This window comes from Amblyomma mixtum, chromosome 1 (genome assembly GCF_055824585.1).
Source record: "Amblyomma mixtum isolate Tamu chromosome 1, ASM5582458v1, whole genome shotgun sequence".
Taxonomy (NCBI): domain Eukaryota; kingdom Metazoa; phylum Arthropoda; class Arachnida; order Ixodida; family Ixodidae; genus Amblyomma; species Amblyomma mixtum.
In genome coordinates, this window is record NC_143012.1 from 255,615,995 (window position 1) to 255,637,885 (window position 21,891).

The 21,891-nt window shown below is 47.2% G+C and overlaps 1 protein-coding gene across 12 annotated transcripts in view; it reads right to left on the reverse strand.

Moving 5' to 3' along the window:
- The window catches only part of LOC149371515 (uncharacterized), a 67,606-nt gene that overhangs the window by 12,410 nt on the left and 33,305 nt on the right, over window positions 1–21,891 (reverse strand). For 10 of the 12 annotated variants that reach the window (XM_089565760.1, XM_089565759.1, XM_089565761.1 and 7 more), the window contains 9 exons: window positions 20,690–21,263; window positions 20,284–20,549; window positions 19,115–19,300; window positions 12,614–13,141; window positions 10,994–11,469; window positions 7,221–7,431; window positions 5,223–5,367; window positions 2,905–3,095; window positions 1,293–1,596 (listed from right to left, as the gene is read on the reverse strand). In XM_089565760.1, coding sequence (XP_089421886.1) covers window positions 1,293–1,596; window positions 2,905–3,095; window positions 5,223–5,367; window positions 7,221–7,431; window positions 10,994–11,469; window positions 12,614–13,141; window positions 19,115–19,300; window positions 20,284–20,549; window positions 20,690–21,263 — 2,881 coding nt within the window. The remainder of the gene's footprint in view (window positions 1–1,292; window positions 1,597–2,904; window positions 3,096–5,222; window positions 5,368–7,220; window positions 7,432–10,993; window positions 11,470–12,613; window positions 13,142–19,114; window positions 19,301–20,283; window positions 20,550–20,689; window positions 21,264–21,891) is intronic. The other 2 variants (XM_089565755.1, XM_089565763.1) reach the window with 2 other exon arrangements.

Here is a 21,891-nt window from a genome sequence, read left to right on the forward strand (position 1 = left end):
ATCATCCTTGAAAGTCTTTCTGAATAAGAGTTTCCGTTCCACTTTTTCCGAGCAAAAATCAGAACTTCACCGGCGCACGCTGCTCCCGAAAATCAGCCATTGCAAAAACGACACTCACACAAACAGTCATCACTCTAAAACTGTGCCTAAACTAGTCTGACCTCCTCCAGCGACGGCACTCGGCTTACTGACTCTGGTTCGTTCTATGCGATCCTAGTGGCAAAATGCGGTTCCGCAGAAGCTCTGCCGATTAAAAAAATTAGTTCGGATTCTTTTGGGTACCCCCTCGTACATACGTAATATTTTGCGTTTGCATTCAGTTTTTGTTAACCAGACTTGTACATATGTAAACTACAGCCCACTCGCACTTGCAGTTACTGTGTTTACTCACGTAATTTGCGCCCGCGCATAATTCATGCATCCCCAAATTTTTATTCGTATTTTTGAAAAAAAGAAAATTTTTACTCGTATATTTCACACTTTCTGCTGCACCAGACGACTAGCATGTATGCGGGTACGTGCAAGGCAAGCTTGGGAATACCGGCATAGCTGCATCGCCGTGTGTGGTTGCGAAAGGTGTGAATGGCAAGGCACCAAGTGCATCGTTTACCCGGCTTGCTCGCGCTGGCGGTTAGTTTCCCTGACAAACAGTTGCGCGCGAGCCCCAATTCTGAAGCTACCGAACCATTTGCTGTTCAATATGGCGCTAGTCAGCCGGGCCACAGGAGAGTATGCCGGTTTATCACCCATTATCTCCTTTGCCTCCCACCGATGGTTTTACAACTGCATCGCTGCATGTTTATTGCTGCACGTGTATTGGATAACACACATACTATACAGCTTCTGTGAAAAAAACATGCAGGGACGCTTGAGTGGCACTAGTGCAGGAGAGACGTAGTGAGGTTGCCCCGCAAGGCAAGATTCATTTCCAGCTAAGCTATGGGCCTTGGTGTCATGGCATTCCTCTGGCAATGCTTCAGGGTTACCTGCAAGGACACCTCTGGTGACAGCCCGACATGAGCAATCCCAGGAAAAGTATTATTTAGACTGTCTCGTTTTGTTCTTTGATGTGTGTGTGTGTGTGTCTGCATGCAGACCATACCAACCTCTAGTTTAAACTTCAACTCACACTCATACAGGAAATGCCTGAAAGTATAGCTCTGCATATTGCTGAAATGTCACCAAGGACATTGACCTTTATGGTTTGCCTTTTACTACGAACATGGCCCATGTTGCAGAGCTGCTGGTAAGCACAGAAAATGGTTCCAGCTGCATCAGTTACCAACACTCACCACTGATATCCCTCTTGACATTCTCGAACATGGCGGAAAACATGGCACTGGTGGGGCCGCAGCTCGCTTCCTCACTGGCTTCGCGCAAGGGTGGCACCGTGGGTTGGCTCAAGTCGCACACCTCGCAGATGTCTGGTGGCAGCGGAGGTGGCTTTGGCTCAGCCTTTGGCAGCCGGGCTGGCTGCTGGCCGCGCCGACTGGCCTCCAGGCAGCTTTCCAGGGCCGCCCGCCGCCGTCGCAGCCAGTGCTTCTCTTCGCTCAGGTGCGACGAGAGCACCTTGAGGCAGCGAAGGTACTGGCTGGCCTGAAAACCAGCCAAAGAAGTTCTGTGCCCTGCCCCTCTAACAGACCGACACACTGAGCAAGAATATGCGCGGACCCTGAACATCTCCGAACCAGCCTCACAACAGTGGCATCCAGTGGCTTAGCACACATGTCCACTGGTGCCTAGTCCATTGCATAGATTGTGCTTTTGCCAGTGAAGTCATTAAAACTACAGCATGAGCTTTCTCAGCATAGAGTTTCTTACTATTACCTAGAGGGAAAGCTGGCGGCGCTGCACTTCAGCCTCCATGGACGCCCAAAGCATCATGGGGCGGTGAGCTACTTGTTGCGGCACAGTCGTAATTTTTCGGGAACACGGAGTAGCACTACTAAGATTTTTCATTCCGAAAACGCTGTTCGTGTGTGCGCAGACGACTTTCGCGCAAATGCAGAGTGTACAAACCATAGTAGTGAAAAGGCGACAACACACGACGCCAATAAAAGGTTTCACTTTTCCGAAATGCCATTAAAAAACCTCTTATCGTATCTAAGCAACAACATCTTTTTTGAAAACATATTTAATTTTAAAAGTGCGCGTGTTAAGTACGAAATATTAGTTTTTATAGTGTTCATTACTAGGCCAATAGGAGAGCGAGTCGTCTCTTATTTTGGGCAAACTTTGCACTTAAATGCTTTTCTGCTCGTTTATTGCAATCATTAGAAAAGATTTTCAATGTTAGGACGTTTGTAGTTATCAAACAGCTTTATTTTTTTATTATTTTTTGGCCAAAAGTTGCAGTTCCGCAACAAGTAGCTCACCGCCCCATGATGCTTTGAGCGCCCATGGTGGCTGAAGTGGTCTCAAGGGGTCGCCATGCAAACTCCCATAGACGGGCCGCCAGCTTTCCCTCTAGGTAATAGTACGAAAATCTATGTTTCTCAGTGATTAGTGCCAAAGGGCTGCTCAAATCCAACCTTTAAACCCCAAGCAACACCGCCATGAACCATGCAAAAAAAAAGGAAAAGGAAAATAGAATTCTTGGACTTTGTACGTTCAAAATATAATACTAAAATGTTGACAATGAGAACAGCAACTAGTCGCTGGCTGACTACTCAGACTACGAAGGACCCCCAAAAAATGGTTTGATTAATTGAACTGAGCAATAAATTTATAGACCTTAGAAATCACAAAAACAAACCAAAACAAAATTGAAAAATTGGTATCATAAATTTTCTATGAAGTTGTCGCTATTTCAGTGTTTATATGAACTTCAGTGCCTGTCAATCCCAGGCTGTGTGCCTATACAAAACTTCCTCCCACACAGAACATCCAAAGCTGTTGGCTCACCTGCGACAGAATCGTAACTTTAGAGAGCGGCCTCGCGCCAGGTGATCGAAAAGCAACACTCTGCAGCTGCATGAAGAGTGACAGCAACTGTTTTCGGCGCACGCGTTCGCGGCTTGCCTTCTGTCCGTTCGGTGTGTCCGTCTTCTTCACGCGAGACTCTTCACTCAAAGACAATGAATCTTCGTCAGAGTCTGAAAACCAAAGGAGACAGCACATTTCATGATGGCACTCTGGGGAAGAGAGCTACGGAAGGTGCATGCTAACAAGCGCTCCCCATTAGCAGTAATATAGGCCTACAACTTGCTTCCACTCTACTGTTAGAGGTGCGAGGAGCGAGCACTGGCAAAAAAGCCTGAAGGGCTACATCCCCAGAGGTTCTCAGCTGCTTATAAAGATGGCGCCACGTGAGCACCATCATCACCACTGACCTGCGATGTCAAGGGACAAAAATGGTCATCCTGGAAGACATAGCACACGTGCACGTGTGCATGACCAGACGGGAGTGACACTAGCAAAATAACTGAACGCCTGTTAGAGCATGGCCTGCTTCAGAGTCCCACAGAATGCACAAGCCCAGCTCACGTCCTCTCACTCCCATTCTCTCTCTCTGCTCTTCTGGACACTGCCCAAACAAAAGTGAAAAACAAACTTTTATTATGTTACCCCAGGCATCTCTACATTCAAGGCAATATGAGGCACCCAATCAGTATATACCGCACATACTTCCGTAATTTGCGCATCCCTAATATATTACCCAGACTTATAAGAAAAAAACCTTTATTCGCATATTTTGCACTCCCTGCTGTGCAAGCATACCAGCATGCACACCAGTCGTACAGGCCAGGCTTCGGAAGATCAGCACAGCCACAGACGGTATGAGTGGTATAAAAAAAAAAGTCAGTAATTCGTTTGTAAATAGATTACAATAACGCAAAGTCAACTGTGCACCGGCGGTTGCTTTCCGGCAACCTCATTCCGGCAACCATATGCAACGTCGCACCAGAATATGTATCTACAAGACTGCTGACTGTTCTGTTGGCTGCTACTCAGCTGGGCCGCATCCGAGGGCACCATTTTATCTCCTTGTATCTCCATGTCACCGACTGCCTGGCTTTGCGACTGTATTGTTACACGTTTCCTGTTAGAGCTGCACATGTGCTGTCACGCCATCGTGTAGGGAGTTGCGAGGCCGACTTATACGTGGAAATATACCCCATACACTGCACGTTATGATGCTTGTAGTTTTTTCGGACTTGTTCGTGAAATCTCCGTGTAATTTGCACACCCCGACTTTGAAGTATTAATTTCAGGAAAAAAAAAGTACGCAAATTACGCGAGCAAATACAATAATGTGACCCGTTGACTTTGGGATATTAAGAACAAATGCTGTGTGATTGCTGTGTTTATTATAACCGGACTTAGTTTTATTTGCTTGGTGGCGAAACTGCATTCGCTGCTTAACAAGAGGGTCTTAGAAATAAATTTTTATTAATGAAGTCACAACTATGGAATCTTCAGAGAACATGCATTTTTGAGCATTGATTCCAAATATGTAATTTAATTTTATAGACAACAAGTCCTTGTGCACTTACGCAATATGTTAGGTAACTTTTGCCGAGAGTTTGAAAGAAATTCTACTGTAAGGAACTTGTTAGACTACATGCCATTGGTTTCTCTTGACATAAAGCTACGCAAAAGGGTAAAATTATCATCCTGCTCTTATAGAAGGTGAGTAATAGGATTTTGAAATCATCAGTTTCTTCCAGCTTGTGAAGTGGCAAATTCAAAACCCTGTAACTCAACTTCTATGATAGGCAGGATAATAATTTTGCCCTTATCGCATAGTTTGATGTCAAGACAGACCAATGGCGTGCGTCCTAGCAAGTTTCCTGCTGCAAAATTTAAATTGCATAACATATTATATAAGTATACAAGGTCTTGTTTCACATAAAATTAAATTACATAATTACAAAAATTTTTTTTCTAAGACCAGCTCCCCCTCAAGTGAGCTGAGGGATCCGAAAAAAAAAAAAAAAAAAAAACTCATGCTGAATTATCAGTCTTTTTTAAAACTTCAAATTTACTGTTCTATTATAGTGAATTTCATGGTGCATTGAACTCGAAGGCATTTTTCTATTGCCTTCTTTTTTTTTCTTTCTTTTCTTTTCAGAAGCTGAATACGCTTTCAGCACCTGGCCCACCTACTGCGTCTGGTTTCTCAATTAGTCCCATTCGATCCTTTGGCCTTCGTTTGCGAAAATTAACTACAAGCGGAGATTTAAATTCCTGCCACCCCACTGGGGCAGAGCACAACTAACCTGACAGGGACTCCACGTTTATGTCGATGGAGCCCTCGGGTGTGCTGGACGACTGTGAGTTCTGGATGGAGTGGAGGCTCACAAACCCGTCCGTCTTGAGACGTGACAGCTGCCGCAGGGTGCGGCCACCATTCATGTGGGCAGCCTGCATAAGGGCCACAAGACACCCGCCTGTGGCCTCTGCCCAGTTTGCATGCAATCATTCCGTTACGTGGCAAGTATGAGGGCTAGCTTCTCGTACGAAATGCTCGAGTTATATTTTGGGTCACATTGCCAAGCCCATGCCTGGAGGTTTTCACGCACCTCATGCCGTTCACCACTTCACAGGTGTAGCTTTTGAGGTCCTGCTGACACTCAAGCGTCTTATCGTCACTGTGCTATTGCCTTGCCCGCAACTTTAAGACTGGCAAGGAAGGCTCTTCCTCCCGGAATCGGGAAGCAGCTGGTTTGTACCAGCTGCATTGTTAGCACAGATTTCTTCAAGGCACCGTACCACCTAGCCCATAGCACTGCTTGAGCCACAGCTGGCCTGCGCGTCCCGATTCTACGCTCCGCTGCTCTCAATGATGCACCGTAATGCCTCAACTCGTAAGCACCATATAGTGCACTATGACGTCTCGCTGTGTTGCTCCTCCTCTCCTGCACACACTCCGCTTTTCCCCTCCAACCACCGCGGTGGGTCAGTGGTTACGGTTGTCAACTGCCGACCTGAAAGATGCAGGTTCGATTCCGGCCACGGTGGTCACATTTCGATGCAGGCGAAATGCTACAGGCCCATGTACTGTGCGACGTCAGTGCACTTCAAAGAGCCTCAGGTAGTCGAAACTATCTGAAGCCCTCCATTACTGCGTCCCTCATAGCCTGAGTCACTTTGGGGTGTCAAATTCCATTAACCCTTTGAAGGTTTTTGCCGTATATGTACGGCGGCAGTTTTCTGTCCCGCAAGGTCTTTGCCGTACGGGTACGGTTTCGATCTTCCGTTTGAAATTTTGCGCCAAAAGAACAATGCGTGCTCACTGGGGGGTGCTGCCACCTCTTTGGACTTACAACAAGTGTTTGAATTTTGTGCTGCCTTCTTACGGAGATAAGCAGAACTTATGTCTAGCTTTAGCGCAGCGGCACAGACTGCGGCAACACCCCTTTTGTAGTTTTGGTTTCGCCGCGTGATCGCAACGGAGTCGCGCGAAATTTGAGTTTTCTTTTTGGCAGCACTATCTTGCAGTGGCTGCCGAAGTTGATTTCTATCTTTATTGGCGCTGCTCTTAGCTTGCTCATCACTGTTGCTCGCGAGGTATTCTCGCCCTCTGTGGCAACGCGCCTACGCGGTTTCGATTCCGCCGCGGGATCGCAACGGAGTCGCGCGAAACGTGTTTTCTCTTTGTGGGCACTGTTTTGCAGAGGCGGCGAAAGTTGATTTCTATCTTTATTGGTGGTGCTCTTAGCTTGCTTATCACCGTTGCTATTCCATTCTATTGAACATTTTCCAGTTTTGAGTGATGCTGTCACCAAAGTACTGTTCCTAATTTTTCTTTTACTATTTATTCTCGATTATATACATTTTGTAGATTCAAGATCCGCAATAAAGTAATTTGACCACCTGGGAAAGTTTTCTTCAAAATAATTTGACCCTCAAAGGGTTAAAGCAAAAGTAAAGCTTCCCCTCAACTCTCCTCTCGATTCCTGGTCCCCTCCTGCCCCTCTCCACCTTTCCATGTGTGATGGTGGCCACTTGATAACATATGCACCAGTGCAGACATCGCAAAACCGGGGGAGCATGCCTCGAACAGCTACCGCTATTAAAAAACATCAGAAAATTTGGAACTAACAAACAAGGTGCGCAGCAGCCAGCAAACTCCATAAACATGGACCAGGAAAAGTGCATTACCTAAATGAGGCAAGCTGCTGTTAAAAGACGTTTAACAATAATTAACTGCTTTGCGGCTCTCGCATTTTAAAGCCGGCTTCTCCAGAGTGAAGAGCATAAGTGTGCCCACTTACTTTTGGATGCCGTGCTTGGGAAGTGCCTGCTGAACCCCTAAAGCAGCTGTCACAAGGAGAAGAAGAGCGAGAAGATGTTGGCGATGATGACGTTGATGAGGAAGAAGAACAGCATGATGAAGCCGATGATGACAGTGACGGCTCCGCAGAAGCTGGGGCATGCGGGGCAGGAGCCGGGGGAGGACGGGGCACCTGGCCGGCCTTTGAGTTGCTGCACCAAGTCGCCACAAAGAGCAATTAATCCCCACTTAATTCTTGTCTACACCAACACCCCATCTCAGACCCCCCTGAGAACCATATCTGTAGCTCTGCACTATGAAGCGCCATCAAAGCTGCTCTGCAGGCCAGGCTTGGATACTATCAACAAGAACTAAACAAGAACGTCATCAACTTACAGAAGCCCAAATCCAAAGCCTAGGACCAAAGTCTCCCACCTCCACATTACATATCAATACAGTCGAGCACCGATATATCAAACCCAAATATTTCTGATTATTGGCTTTATCGAACTCAGAGATTAGCCCCTTGAAAATCCTGTGCAAAAGTAGAGCGTAATCCACTTACAACGATACCAGATATAATGATATGTCACTTATAACAATCAAATTCTTTAGATTTATCAATTCTCCCATTGCCCCAGTGTAAAAATAAACCATATATAGCGATCAAATTATCGGCAAAATAAGGGATACAGCAACAGGATTCTGGCTACCCAGACGATGCTTACCACTAGAGGTCTGAAAGTTTGATAAAAAATAAAATACTTTGATGCGAATCACGTGAAAACATCACAAACGAACCAGCCTGACGAAATCCAAGAGAGGGCGTTGCTATACGGCTTTGGGCACCTTTGGTAGGCGCCCACCCGTTACAAAGGGAAGGCTACATCATCATCATCATCATCATCATCATCGGCAACCAAGCTATATCATCGCCACAATCACTGGGGGGAGGAGGGAAGAGCTTGCTTGGCCGCCACTGCGTATTGCTTTCTCGCACAACACAAATGTAGTTTCCACGGTTTCCGCCCATTTGTGGTTTGTGAACAGGGTGAAAATGACGGTGACTAAGCGCAAGGTGATATCCATCAACCCACCTCCCACTTTCGAATTTGAGAATATAATTTTTTTTTTAAGCGTTCGCTTTCTTAGCTTATTCCTACATTTCACACTGTCCGCAGCGCACCAAGATGCTGTGCGCCCATAACGTCACAGCATGTTTATCTTTTGACTGGAGCCCCAGCCGGAATGGCTAGCTGGGCGAACTTGGCAGAGCGCCAAGACGCTGTGGGTCCTTACAGGAGCGCTGGTGGGGGTGGCAGCATGCATGAGGTAACACCTTCATGCATGGGTGTGTTCTTTCTGCTTTTTTTTTATTTTCCTTTTTTTTTCCGGTCCAGATATAATGATCGGATTTTCCGGTTTTCTCAATATAGTTATAAACCCTTTAACAGAATTCATGACAGTGATCACCCAAGCTGCCATAATGACATAGTGCTAGCAGACTCTACTCAAAGGCATTTGCAAAAAAACAAGCTCAATTATGCTACTGAACTTGACTGACCAAGACTGCCATATAACTGGCTGCTCTGTATCCAGAAAGTTATCAGGTGACATTCCATAATCGCCCACGCATTTCACAGATAGCTCTTTACAGATACTGCATGACAATACAAAATGATGGCAGGTTATGCATTAGACTTTGGCACATGACTGCGGACACCTGCCTGCTGCTGCTTTGAGAAAGTTAGCCACCACACTGGCATGTTAACACGTAGAAATAGCAGAAATCTGTTTCTACCTTGTGCACGAAAGGTGCCAGCGTGCCTCCCGAAATATAGTGGAAGTGAAGTGGTGAAATTTATATGGCACACAATGGCACAAATACTACAGCCTATCCACCACAGTAATACTACAGTAACACAAGGCCTCAGTAAATCAACAACTGACTTCTCCGTAATATCCATGTCACGTGAATTCCTGCAGTAGTCTATTATAGTAGCACTGCAGCTGACTTGCTGAAGTTGTCACTCAGGAGCTATGTCAATGTCACAATTCGGGAGACAACTTCAGGTAATGTTGCACTGGGTGCACATGATTCAAGAGCAAATGTCTAGTGTTTGTATGAGCCTACTTTGCCATACAAGACTTTGCTAACTACAGAAATTTTCCACTGTAGGTGCTAAAGCCTTTCCTAAAAGTTGCGGCACTTCATCAACATAAGTTTTAGAGTGCCAAGTTAGCGTATAAACGCATGTAAGGGCCGCACTCGTGTATGGGCCGCAACCCGCCTTCCCGAAGGAAATATTTAAAAAAAAATAAATCTGTGTAAGGGCCGCACCCGAACTTTCCATGACCCAGGCGGTAATAGCCTTCTAAATGCACGCGCAGTGGCCTCCGCGATCAGCTCCGGCTGCGAACAATGGTGCGCTTGATCGCGGAGGGCAAGCACGCGCACAAGAGCTTCCAAAAACCGTCCATGGATGGCGCCCAAGGCCGCAGTCGTCATCATCATCTTTTTTTTTTCCCGCCGCGACTTTTCGCTATCTACAACGGCATCAGTATCGCCAGCTCCAGCCTTTATGGCATGTAAGCGCGTGTGTCGTAGTTGTGGCGGTTGTGGCTTTCGCGTGCTGCCGCCGAGTAATTTAGATTTAGCACAATTGGCAAGCACCTTATCAGCTACATGGCTGGGAGTTAGCTCGTGAACACGGCAAGCGTGCGGCGGACAGGGAATTCGACGTGGCCAAGAAGCACGTCCGATGATCGTGCAACCAAAAGGGTGCATTGAGAAACAAACTGCAAAAAGTGCGCTTTCCGAGGCAAGCCGTGCGAGTTTCCAGAACTGGAAGAAGAGCTGCCCTGCTATGTGATGGAAGTGCGGAACAACGGCTACGCGTTGACAGCGGACGTGCTGCGCGGCTTTTTGGGATGAGCGTGCACCAGAGCACAGCACCAACTCAAGAGTCGAAATACTCCGCGAGTGACGATTGGACGTATAATAAATGCCGCTCATTCCCTGATTGGTGTGTTCTTACTTTTTAAAAAAATTTTTTTTTTCGTACATCGCGTGTATGGGCCGCATCCCGAAAATTGGCCCCCGAATCTGGAAAAAAAAGTGCGGCCCTTACACACGTTTATACGGTAATGCTGTTACTAGGCATGTGCAAGTATTCGATAATTTTGCAAATTTAGTCAAATAGTAAAGTATTCGACATTCGATTCGATCTGAATGTAGGGTATTCGAAATCTAAAAGTATTTGTTTCAAGCAAATAACTGTTTTTGGAACCGGCACGTGCGGCATGCATCTGTAGAGACATTTAGTATAGCGCGATCCAGTGGCACCTCGCGAAAGTGGACTGTGCTATGCTAAATCTCTCCAATTGAAGGATGGCTATCTTGACTTCCTCGGAACGAGTCGCTCTTTTCCACATGAAATTCGATAAACAAGAGCGACGGCGCAAGCACAAAGGAGAACTAGCACGAGACATTTGTAGATGACTGCCCCTTCCCGATGCCAGACGCGGGGTGGCACTAGGCCCGCCTAGCAGGTATCATGAGTTGTCGCCTCAAAACAACAGCTGCACAACAACGCAATCGCAATTAAAAGCAGAAGTTGGAGGCTCCACGTATAGGTCCCAGGCTCCACAGATACATTGGTACCATGAGTAGGTTATTTTCTGCGCCACTCTAGAACACAAATCCTGCCTGCTGTAAAATGCGACAGTTACGGCTGGAGTTCATAACTTTTAAACCGTTCCCTGTGCACTGACCTGGTGGAGGCCGGACGACCTCGCTGCCGGGGCGACAAGGATGGCGCAATGTCGTACAGGTCCCCATTGGGCGAGAAGTACAAGGCCGAATCCTGAAAGCGGGCAGGAAGCCGGATCTCCCGACGGGTGCGAGTGCTATGAGTGGCCTCAGGAGGGGAGGCTTGGGTCCCTGCAGCAGCTGGCTGCGCTTTGGGCTTGCGAGGGGTCCGCGGAGGCTCTGCAGGGTTCACCTTTGAGCTGAGCTCCTTGATGGAAGGAGCAGCCTTCTGTGCTGCCTTCAGTACACTGACTGCCTTCAGTACACTGACTGTCTTTGGCACACTGACTGCTTTCGGTACACCGGCTGCCTTCGGTACACCGGCTGCCTTCGGTACACCAGCTGCCTTCGGTACACCAGCTGCCTTCGGTACACCGGCTGCTTTCGGTACACCGGCTGCCTTCGGTACACTGGCCGCCTTCAGTAAACTGGCTGCCTGCTGCGAACCAAGAAGTAATAAAACAACCGTTCCTGGAAACATGAGCAGCAAGAGACAAACACAACAAGTTTTTTTTGCTCAACTTGCTGGAACCTACCAATTGTTTGCACGAGAACAAAATTTTTTTCAAGTATGCTATATTCGGATACCACTCCAAAATGAAGCGGCAAATGCCCCTCCAGCCATCCAGGCCTTCCAGACAATGGCACTGACCGACTGTCATGACGTCGCAATAAACCGTTAATGCAGGGTCAATCCCCTAGCACTTGCCAGCCCACCGTGATGTCACTATGTCACGAGCTGGAGGGCCTCCTTTGAGGGAAATTTGCTGCTTCGTTCTTGAGCTGGATCTGACTACAAGTTCGGATGTGCAAAACTGCCCAATTCTGGCCAAAGCACATGTTTACATATCTTTGATAAGTAGCTAAAAATTATTGATCCGTGGCTTGCATGAGCACATACTGAAGGAAGCCTGTATGCAAAGCTGAACTCCAGCAATCAAACCTGACATATGCATGTCAGGTTTATTTTATCGCGCAGACATAAGCAAGTGGCCACATTGACACTACAGAGCCCTTTCAAGCTGAAGCAAGCCGTCTGTCGCTCACGGGCGTTTTCAGCAACAGACGTTCTACCTACCACACCTCCACCATCCTGCACTTTTTCCCATCGCTAAATCTATCCTAATATGTGGCTGTTCATCAGGTGCTTACAAACCCCAACAGCTTTACCTACCCTCGCACACCATGTGCACTTAGCACACACACCATGTGGGGCGCACCGTGAGAAACATGCAAGGGTTCGCATAAGGTGAAAAGCTTGATGTAAAGGCATGAACAACTTCTAATGCTACTGCATTGGCAGCACATAATATAATTAGGTGTCCCAGTGAATTTTTTTTTCCATGGTCCCATGAAAAACCAAGCAGGGGGTTCTACTGTAGTTTGTGAATGTTCAGTTCCAAAAATGCCACCCCCCCCCCCCCTTCCCCTCCACCCACCCATGCATGCATGCAGTGCAAGTTCACTTCTCCTGTCTTCACTTCTCTTTTGTCTGGCCAATTTCATCTGTTTCCCTCCCAAGTACTTGGCCAACCCTATGCTATGCTGAAACAGTGGAAGCACACGACAAAACGGACACTCACCGACTGTGCTGCCTTCCCGTGCCCAGCAGCAGATTCCGCCTCTCGCTTCCCACCGCAGCGCTCTGGCTTTTTACCTGGGCTGCCACCATGCGTGGAGGCAAGAGCCACTGCAGCTGCCACAGCATCCTCTTCGTCCAGCTGAGGGCAGATGAAGCAGGGCTCCGGAGGCAGCGCAACAGTGAGCGGCCGACTGCACTGGGTGCTCGCAAGGAGGACAGCCAGCAGCCGCTTCTGCTCACTGCTGAAGTCAGTATCGTTCACCAGTGGGTAATCACCTGCATCTGCACTGACACCGTAGGCTGGCACTTCCTTCGCTGGGGCCGAAGGTGTGGCCACTTTCTTTGAGGCCGCGGCACCACTGGGCCTGGAAGCTTGCCCCGTGGTATCCTTCTTGGGCGTGGTGTTGGTGGAAGCGCCCTTAGCTTCCGATGACTCTGCAGGCCCGTGGCTGCCACGCAGTCTGCGGCTTGTCATGGCCAGGAAAGGTGCGTCCTCCTCAGGCTCTACCTTCACACGCTTGGCTGGAGGCTGCAGTGGCAAAGGTGCATAAGTGTGTCAATAAGTTTGGCTAAGTGGACCCACCCTTCCAAAATGAACAAGAGTGTGCACAGGACACGGTGAAATGTGCCTATAAGAGTCGGTTTTAGAATAGCGTAAGCAAGAAGTTCTGCGGTAGAATTGTCATTCAAAACAAAAAATGAAGCAATTTATCACCCATACATATAATTATAGATGAAATAAGAGGAAGTGAAAGCCTGCCTGATGTCTCATTTTTGGCCAGTGAATGCACTGAAAAACGCAGTAACAACTAATTCACTCCGAAGCAAGGGGTCCTGCTTTGAAGTGCAACACCATGTTGAAAATGTTATTTTAGCGAACACTAGTGCCACGCATGCTGAACTTAGGAACCAACACATGTACCACGAGCATATGCTAAGTCTCAATTTGAATGAGGCGAATGACACTAAGAAGCATGTTATTTTTTAGCCTACACTTTCTCTTTGGTTAAATCTGTGTACACTATACTAAAATACCTAATTATCTTTCACTACAGTCAGGTTCACTTCCCACTTCCTTATGGCCATGGCCGCAGTTTACACAGAAACCTGCCACAAGGAAACTGATGGCTTCACAGCATCCGTCTTCCTCCACCTTTCCCTCCGTATGGCCAGCACTGGCAAAACTGACCCATACACCTTTCCACCCGCCACTCTCATCCTAAAGTCTACAGAGTCGCCAAGGTGATTAAATGCTTCACCAGCCTCAGTCTTCCCCTCCCCTGCTCAGCAGGCCTTTGATGTGGCATTCACAGCCTTTTGACAGACCCTGGTCACAGGGGCATTCCTGGCAATGAACTGGCGCACCAGCTTACTTGCCCTGCTATACACTGGGCGCCGAGGATCTGAAAGACGAGCCCACAGAAGGTGGATGCAGTAAGGGCTTACAAGCACACTGTAACGAACGCATAACGAAATCTTCAGTGCAACAAAGCATACTTGTGTTCACAAATTAGTGCCCATAACAACATGTATTCTAGCTTCAATATAACGAAGCAAATTTTGCTGCATTTTCAAACTAAATAAATTTCCCAGCTGGCTCCAAACGAACTCAAGGAAAAACTGTGCCTTGTGCTCAAGGCACAGTTTTAAGGTTTACAAGTCACTATTTTACGATTTAACTGTTCACTATAACAAGGTTCAATTGTATACCATTATTTCACAACAGTCTGGTTGACTTCATTTTTATCAGTTAAGTGTATTTTATATGTGGCTCTATATCCACATATAGTAAGGCCAGGAACGAGTATCCTGCACCAGACAGATGATTTTACACATTCCACGGTTCAATCCCGCTTACTACCCCATAACTGCAGACAAGTCTCTCACCATGAGCCTGCTGCACGATTTGCATTCTATTTTGAGTGTATAGCACAAGGCACTCCCCATTAAAGGGGCCCAGAAACACAATCTTAGTTAACTGTTTTGCCTGTTGATTGCATACAGTGAGTTATAATGGTGCTATTAGCGTCGATAATACCACATATATTCCGTTTTTTAATATTTTAATGTCCTCCCAAAAACAACTTCATGGCTCTGATGGTGTCGCCACACAGTGGTGGGTTTTTAGCAGCGGATATGACATTACCTGGTGCGAGCTTGATGATCGGACAAACAGTAAATATACTGCAAATTGCGTGAATAAATAGACACATTTTGTTACCTGTCTGCGTTTTATATTAGATCAACAAAAACAACTTGTTTGTCTTAGATAAAAGCCCTGCAAAGCAAGTAAAATAAAAATACGCCACCAGGGGCGCTCTGGCATGGAAACGACGCTGCCAGTCTCAGCAAGAACGAGTTACAGAGAGCAGGCAACCATGGAGTACAAACTTCCGCGACGTGCTCTGGCTGGCTGTTTTGATTGGTTGCGCCAGGTGCCGTCATTGGGAGAGCGAAACAGGAGTGGGAAGCCCCGCCAAAATCGAGTTGAGGGCAGCGTTTTGTTTGCTTGTATTTTGAAATTTCTCCACTGAATAACTCCCGTTCCTGTGCATCGATTCCTGTAATTCTTTTTAAGTCAGCATCTGTGTGACATAAAGAACCCACCTGAAGTATAGCCGGTATACCCCCAAGCAGTGTTTCGCAGCCCCTTTAAGAAAACTCACACAGCAGATTTCTGTGCAAGCGCATCACCGTTGCCCAACAAATGAACCTGCCACCGAGAAACTCACTGTGGTCAGCATGTCAAGGGTTTATGGGCTCATTGTTGTGCCACACAATGGAAGGTTGTTTTCAGTAACAGTGCCGATGTCATCTGGTTATAAAGGCCTTCAGGTTTATAGCTATTACGCCGACAGCACTTCGTCATGACATACCGTATTCACCTGTGTAATTGGCACAATTTTTTCTCCCTAAAATTAAGGCTTCAAAAAGGGGTGCGCAAATTACGAGAGATTTCATGAACACACTCTCAAAAACTTTACAAAGGTCATAATGCACAATGTATATGATATATTGCCACATATAAGTCGATCCCACAACTCGCGCACCTCGCTCGCCAAAAGAAAGTTGACTCCAAATAAAAATCAACGCATACCTCCTATCCCCCCCCCCCCCCCCCCCCCCCCCCCCCCCCCCCCCGACCCACCTTATGCAGTTCCCAGCATGATGGCATGACTGTGCATACGCAGCTCAAAGCAATAAAAGTGAAACGATACAGTCGTAAAGCTAGCAGTCAGCGCAAAATGGAGATACAAAGCAATAAAATGGACCCTCGCATGTGGCCTAGCTGAGTAGCGGCAAATCAAACAGCCAACGGTTCGGTATTTAGATTCTGGCGCGATGCACGCTCGCGTGAACGGAAAAAAGCTCATTAGGGAGCATCCAGCGATAACCTTGAGGACCTGTCATAAAAAGTAAAACAGAGAGAGTCTGTTCCCATTTTTTTACCGTAACCAATTTACAAACAAATGAACTACTTTTTTTTTTTTTTACATATGGATCTCCAAGTATCCTGCTCGAAATAGGCCATGGCATGGGGCGCATATCACCCATTGCTTGGATGCAACTATGTTAGATGCTAAGTCAACACCACATATATGCCAGGCACCCCTTGAAATGTTGAATGGCCATTTTTGTAATAAAAAAAGGGGGGGGGGGATCGACTTAGATGCAGCAATACATATATGATATATTACGCGTTACGACCTTTGAATTTCTAAGAAAAGGATGCAGATACAGTGCAGTGCAGTCATTGCTGCCATTATTTCTTTCCAATACATCATTGTCACCTTCTTCATAGCTATTTTACTGATGGCGATTCGTTTCCACTTGCGTGTTGGTGTGTCTCTGGAAGGAGCGGTTAACAAGGCGATCAAGGCACACTGGTAACGGTGCCCTAGTCTCGCAAACTCACCCAAAAACGACGGTCGTGCTTGCCCCTCGCATGCATCAGGTATAAATAACTTCACTTTGTTTGGCCTTGGCAGTGACTCCTTCCTTACAGCGGCGTCTTCTAGCCACTCACATCTTTCACAGCAGCACACGGAAACACGGCCATGCCGATCTTTTCAACCCTGCCTTGCGCACGCATCCACATGCATTCTAGCGCTCTTGTACTGCATGGGCCATCAAAATGTAAGTAAAAGTTTTTTCTTTTTAACTCTTTCCCTACCGCGCCCATTGAGCATCGTTAGCCCGCTAATGATGTTTTCATGCTCCGATTTCAGAACCTTCTGCGTTGCTAATCACCACGCTGCAGATACAGCTTGTAGGCAAGGATTCAAAGTTTTGTTTCCGATGTAGTTTTCTTTTGTCCCGCGATGGGGCACTTTCTAACTCTCTGTGAAGAAATGAGGACGCGAACCTGCGCTCAATTCCCCGCCATGTTGCCCGCAGATGACGCCTTCGCCGCTTGACTTCAGAGCCTTCCGCGTTGCTTACAGGCACGATGCGAATCTGGCTTGTAGCCGGAGAACTGAAGTTTTGTTTCCGATATAGTTTTTTTTCCCCTATAAAACGGCATTTTTTGAACGCGCTCCGAAGATTTGGTACCATCAAAGTCGCTTGGCAGCCTCCACACGCGCGCCACACGCACTAAAACATAGCAAATCTCAGGACTCCGTTTAGTCTGCGAGTGATTTAATAGACGACCTGTGCAACAATGAGCCTGAAAATGGTGCAAGGTGCAGAAGATGATTCAGTTTTCACATTGGTGATAATGGAAACCAGCCTGAAACACACGCGGCCGCACTCCGATGCACAACTGTAGGGTTTCCAGTTATTGTTTTGTAGCATGAATACTATTCAAGATAGAAATGATCTTTTTTTGCAGATAGTGGCCAATAGAGTAACGAACATTTTGCATATTTCAGAAAATTTTTAACATTTTTTTCTTTTTAAATACAAGCGTGTCTTTGCAAGTTTTGTTCAATTCTTTCCTAAAATCTCGTTTTTAACAAAAAAAAAATTTTTTGGTGCAACATGCAACTTGTTGTTTAAACTTATATGAATAGAAAGCACCTTTATTCAGCTCTGTTTTTTGGGTACTGCAATAAATATTGAATGCAAAAGTTTTAGCAGAAAAAAAAATGTACTGAAACCTTCAGAAAATGGCCATTTCTCCCATGGTAGGGAAAGAGTTAATAAACCCAGGTAATAATTAAATTAGAGGTGTGCAAATAACGGGAGTACAGTAGCCAACCAATTTTTCTGACTCCAATAATTCAGACTTGCGCAATATTTTGGACTTCACTGAATAACTATCAAGCACCTCATAGGAAAGTGCCCGAAGGGCCTGCATATAGGTCTCACATCCGATGTAGGTCGGCTCCCCCAATTTCTGATAGCCATTTTTGCAGAAAGTTCCCACAGCTTCAATGAGTGAGCCCAAGCTTCAATGCATTCTTGTTTGTGTTCGAAAAGTACACGATTTTGAAGATGTTTATTGTGCCGTTCAAGCTTTTTTGTGTGCTAGAACTATTTGAAATATATGCTTTGAAATTATTCGAAGAAAGTAAATTTTTGCCTTGCACATGCGTACTATTTGTTCATTCCTGTCACTTGGCGATACTGGCCTGCTCTTCTTTGCCATCGAGATGGCCTACAAAGAGTGCACAATCATGTTGAAAACTGGACAGCTACAGCGTCTGCAGCAGCTTGGACGATGCCACCAGCGCCACCAGCACCACGGCCTGCGGCCATGTCGCACTGTCTGGTATCGTGGCCTGAGGTGGTGCGGATGTGACGAAAGTATGACTGCGACTCAGGTAGGCAGAATGTGGGGAGCACCGAAGTTCAGATTTTTCAAGCCAGTTTTATGCAGAAAGGTTTTTTTTTTTTTTTTTGCGGATGCAGATTTTTCGGACTCTTTGATTATTCAGACCATTTCATAGAACCCACCGAGTCCAAAACACCGGTTGGCGACTATAAATACGGTATATACGTGCCTCAAGTAATTTCAACTGTGTGATGCTTGATCTGGTTCCAAGAAAATAAGCAAATTTCAAGATCAGTCACCCAACAGCACAGCTGAACGTGCTTTTATGATCAGTAGCATATTTATGAGTGGCTCATGAAGGGAGCAGTTGTAGGGTTGAGGTCCCATTTGAACCACGTATTTCTTGGACTTCTCTATTTTTCTAAAAAAAAAAATGGGCTTCAGCATGGTTTTCCTAAGCAAAATTTCTTGCTTGGGTGGAAGGAAAGTTGAAAGGGAAGAAGGAAAGTCGCACCCCCCACCCCTTTCAAAAAAGTACGCACATGCCCACCTACAAGCATTTTTTACTGGAGAATTATAAGTGGGCTCGAATGTGCCTTGTAAAATGCAGATGTGTAGGTTCTACAAAGGCATGACACAGCCATGATTTGTATTCTCCAGATGATGCCACCATTTTGTGGCTCCACCGTATTCACGCTAGCTGCTCAAAAGCTCAGTTCAACTCCACACCAACCGTGTGCGAACACGACGGTTCCACCGCTGCACTGCGTACACAGATCCTACCTTTGGTGAGGAGTCCACCGGTGGTGGTGGTGGTGATGGTGCTGGGGGTGTGGCTGAAGCAGAGGACTTGGATGGGGAAGACACCACCAGTTCTTCCCCGGCCTTGTCAGAGGCTGCAGTGCTCTGGCGACGGCGCCTCAGTGCAAGGGATGGTCCAGCTGGTGGTGTGCCCCGATCCTGTGCAGCCTGAAGGTCAACACCACCAGAAGGGGCACACAATTAGCATGGGCACGGTGCTCCATACTGGACTTCCTATACCGTGGGCATTGCGGGGTCAGGTCAGCGTAGTGAAATGGTGTCGAAATCGAAACTACTGACCTACGCCATCACTAGATAGCTCCTTCTCTCGCTCCAAGCGCGTTGGCGATGGCACTAGATAATAACAAAACCTGAACTGCAGATTTGGGGTGAACACGACTAATTTGCAGAACCCTTTACCCTGCTGGAGCGTGGTTCATGCTACCTGCCCTGTGCCATCACAGTTGGGCTCAGTTAACATCTATGCTCCATCACTCAGTTCTCCAGCAGCGGCTGCGATGTGTAGCAGGATAGACCTAGCAAGGCCTAGCGAGCGATGTGCTGCGAGCGATGTGCTGCGAGCGATGTGCTGCGAGCGATGTGCTGCAAGCATGCTGGCGGGTGGCATGTCACTGCAAGAAGCACGTCATTAGTGTGGATGCAATGTAATCTCACTTTTAGGTTACAGATAAGCATATTTATATACTGAACCCCTTTTTGCAATCCCCATCAAGTTCGATACATCCGGATGGGACTATACCACATTAAAGAAAGTCTGCACCCATGATGAAACCATTTGCATTTGCTGATGCTTGCAGGCACGTTCTGCCTTTCGTCCTCATCTGCTGTCCAGTAAACCTTTGTTGATCAAAATGCAATGTGAGCAACCCAACTTCAAACAATTTTCTGAATGGTTCACTGATGTCTGATTTGCCTGCACTCTTGTACTACAGTGTCAGCTTCCAGCCAGCTGCTCATACACCATGCTCTATGCAGGCAGGATTTGGGCAACAGCAATCCCAAAGGTCCCTCTACTGGCACCATGAGCTCACCATTGCATACTCCACTTGCAAATGATTCCTGCAACACCGTGTTCAGCATGCAAATGAAACGGTGCACATCACTCTGTCAGCCACCTAGGGGCAACTGACCTGAGGCCGGCCGTAGCGACGTGATGGACGCGCAGTCATCTGCCGAGCTGGGCCCACCTGCCGAGGCACCTTCTTGTCCACCACCACCACGGAGGGGCTGCTCAGAGACAGCACACCCTGGCCATCAGGTGGCGGCAAAATGTTTGGGTTGAGCTGTGCCAGTTGGCCCACCCGCAGCTCGGCCCGGTGCTGCAGGAACTCATCCAGAGAGGAGCTCAGGAAGGCACCCCGGACACCCTTGGACAGGGAGGCCTCGGCAGCTGCAGCTGCGAGACCACAATTGCAATCCAAGTAGAGTGTCAACAAGGAGACAAGCTGGTCGTGGGGCAATGGCGCCACAAATGTTAAGAAGCATGAGTGTAGAAAGAAAGGGAATACAAGGAATGCGCAGCACGGTCACACTAACCTGTCAAGTTTTCCCGCTTTGGCATAGCCAACTGTGGTGCTGCTGCCTTGCTCGATTCTGAGTGCTGGCCCGAAGCTGCGATCGACGCAGCTGCCATCGAAGCAGCTGCCCGCCGAGTCATCAAAGCAGGTGGCTCGGCTTCTTCTTCTTCGTCTGGGCTCCAGGCCTTCTCATTCATCTGGTCCATGACCCAGCGTGTTGTCTGATCGGCCGTCTGATCAGAACCGAATGCCTTGCGGCGCCACCCCTTAATCTTGGTGATGTCTGTTGTCTTGCGTGGAAGAACAACCAATGATTGCCGCTCCTCTCCCCAGTCCGATTCACGCCACTCGTCGTCTGGCACACCAGATCGTGCCGCGGATGAAGATGCTGACCCGTCTGGCGACTGTGGCTCACGGTACTGCTCTTCTCTAAGTTGGTCCATAGAGTGAGCAAACTCGTTGAGGGCTTCCTCACTTGAGAAACTAATGAACGCTACACCGTCAATGCTGTCCACATCCACAGCGTGTGGGAATTGGCTCAAGACCAGCTGTGCCTGCTTGGACAGCGTCTCCACAGTCTCGTCTACTGGCCCCTGCAGAAAAGCACAATCTGGCCTATCACGGCTGCTGCCTGAGTGGCAGTGCTCACCCAGTGATTGGCTTTACGACATCACACAGCCAGCAGACCTCTAGCATTTCACCTCCATTGAAATGCAACCACCGCGGCTGGGATCAAACCCACATTTTTTAGGCCAGCAGCCGAGCACCATAACCACTAGGCTACCGCGGCGGCGCTCCCCAAATCACAATTCCCACTCTACAAGGTGTCAGTCCACCCAGTTCAACACGCCTTGTCCTTAGAGTTCTTGCTCACAGAATACCAATACCTGTACCACTCTCCAAGCCTTGCCAGCAAAAGCATGCACACCCCACAAAAGTTTTCAGCGCATGATGACATCATGAAATGTAAGTTTGTGTACGTTGTGTGAAGTGTAATTTCTATTCTTTTATCTTAGTACAATGTCACTTAAACAGACTATGAACCATGATATAAAGAAAGCAAAGCTCAATTCAAAGATGTCAAATGTGCAGATTTCACCTACAACAAGGCTTTGCAAGGAGACAAAACATCTAGAATGTAAAGCACCTGTGTGGACTCATCTTTAAAGATGATGGCCATTCCGAGAAAAGCAAGCATACTTGTAAAGTGAGTTGCCTCAG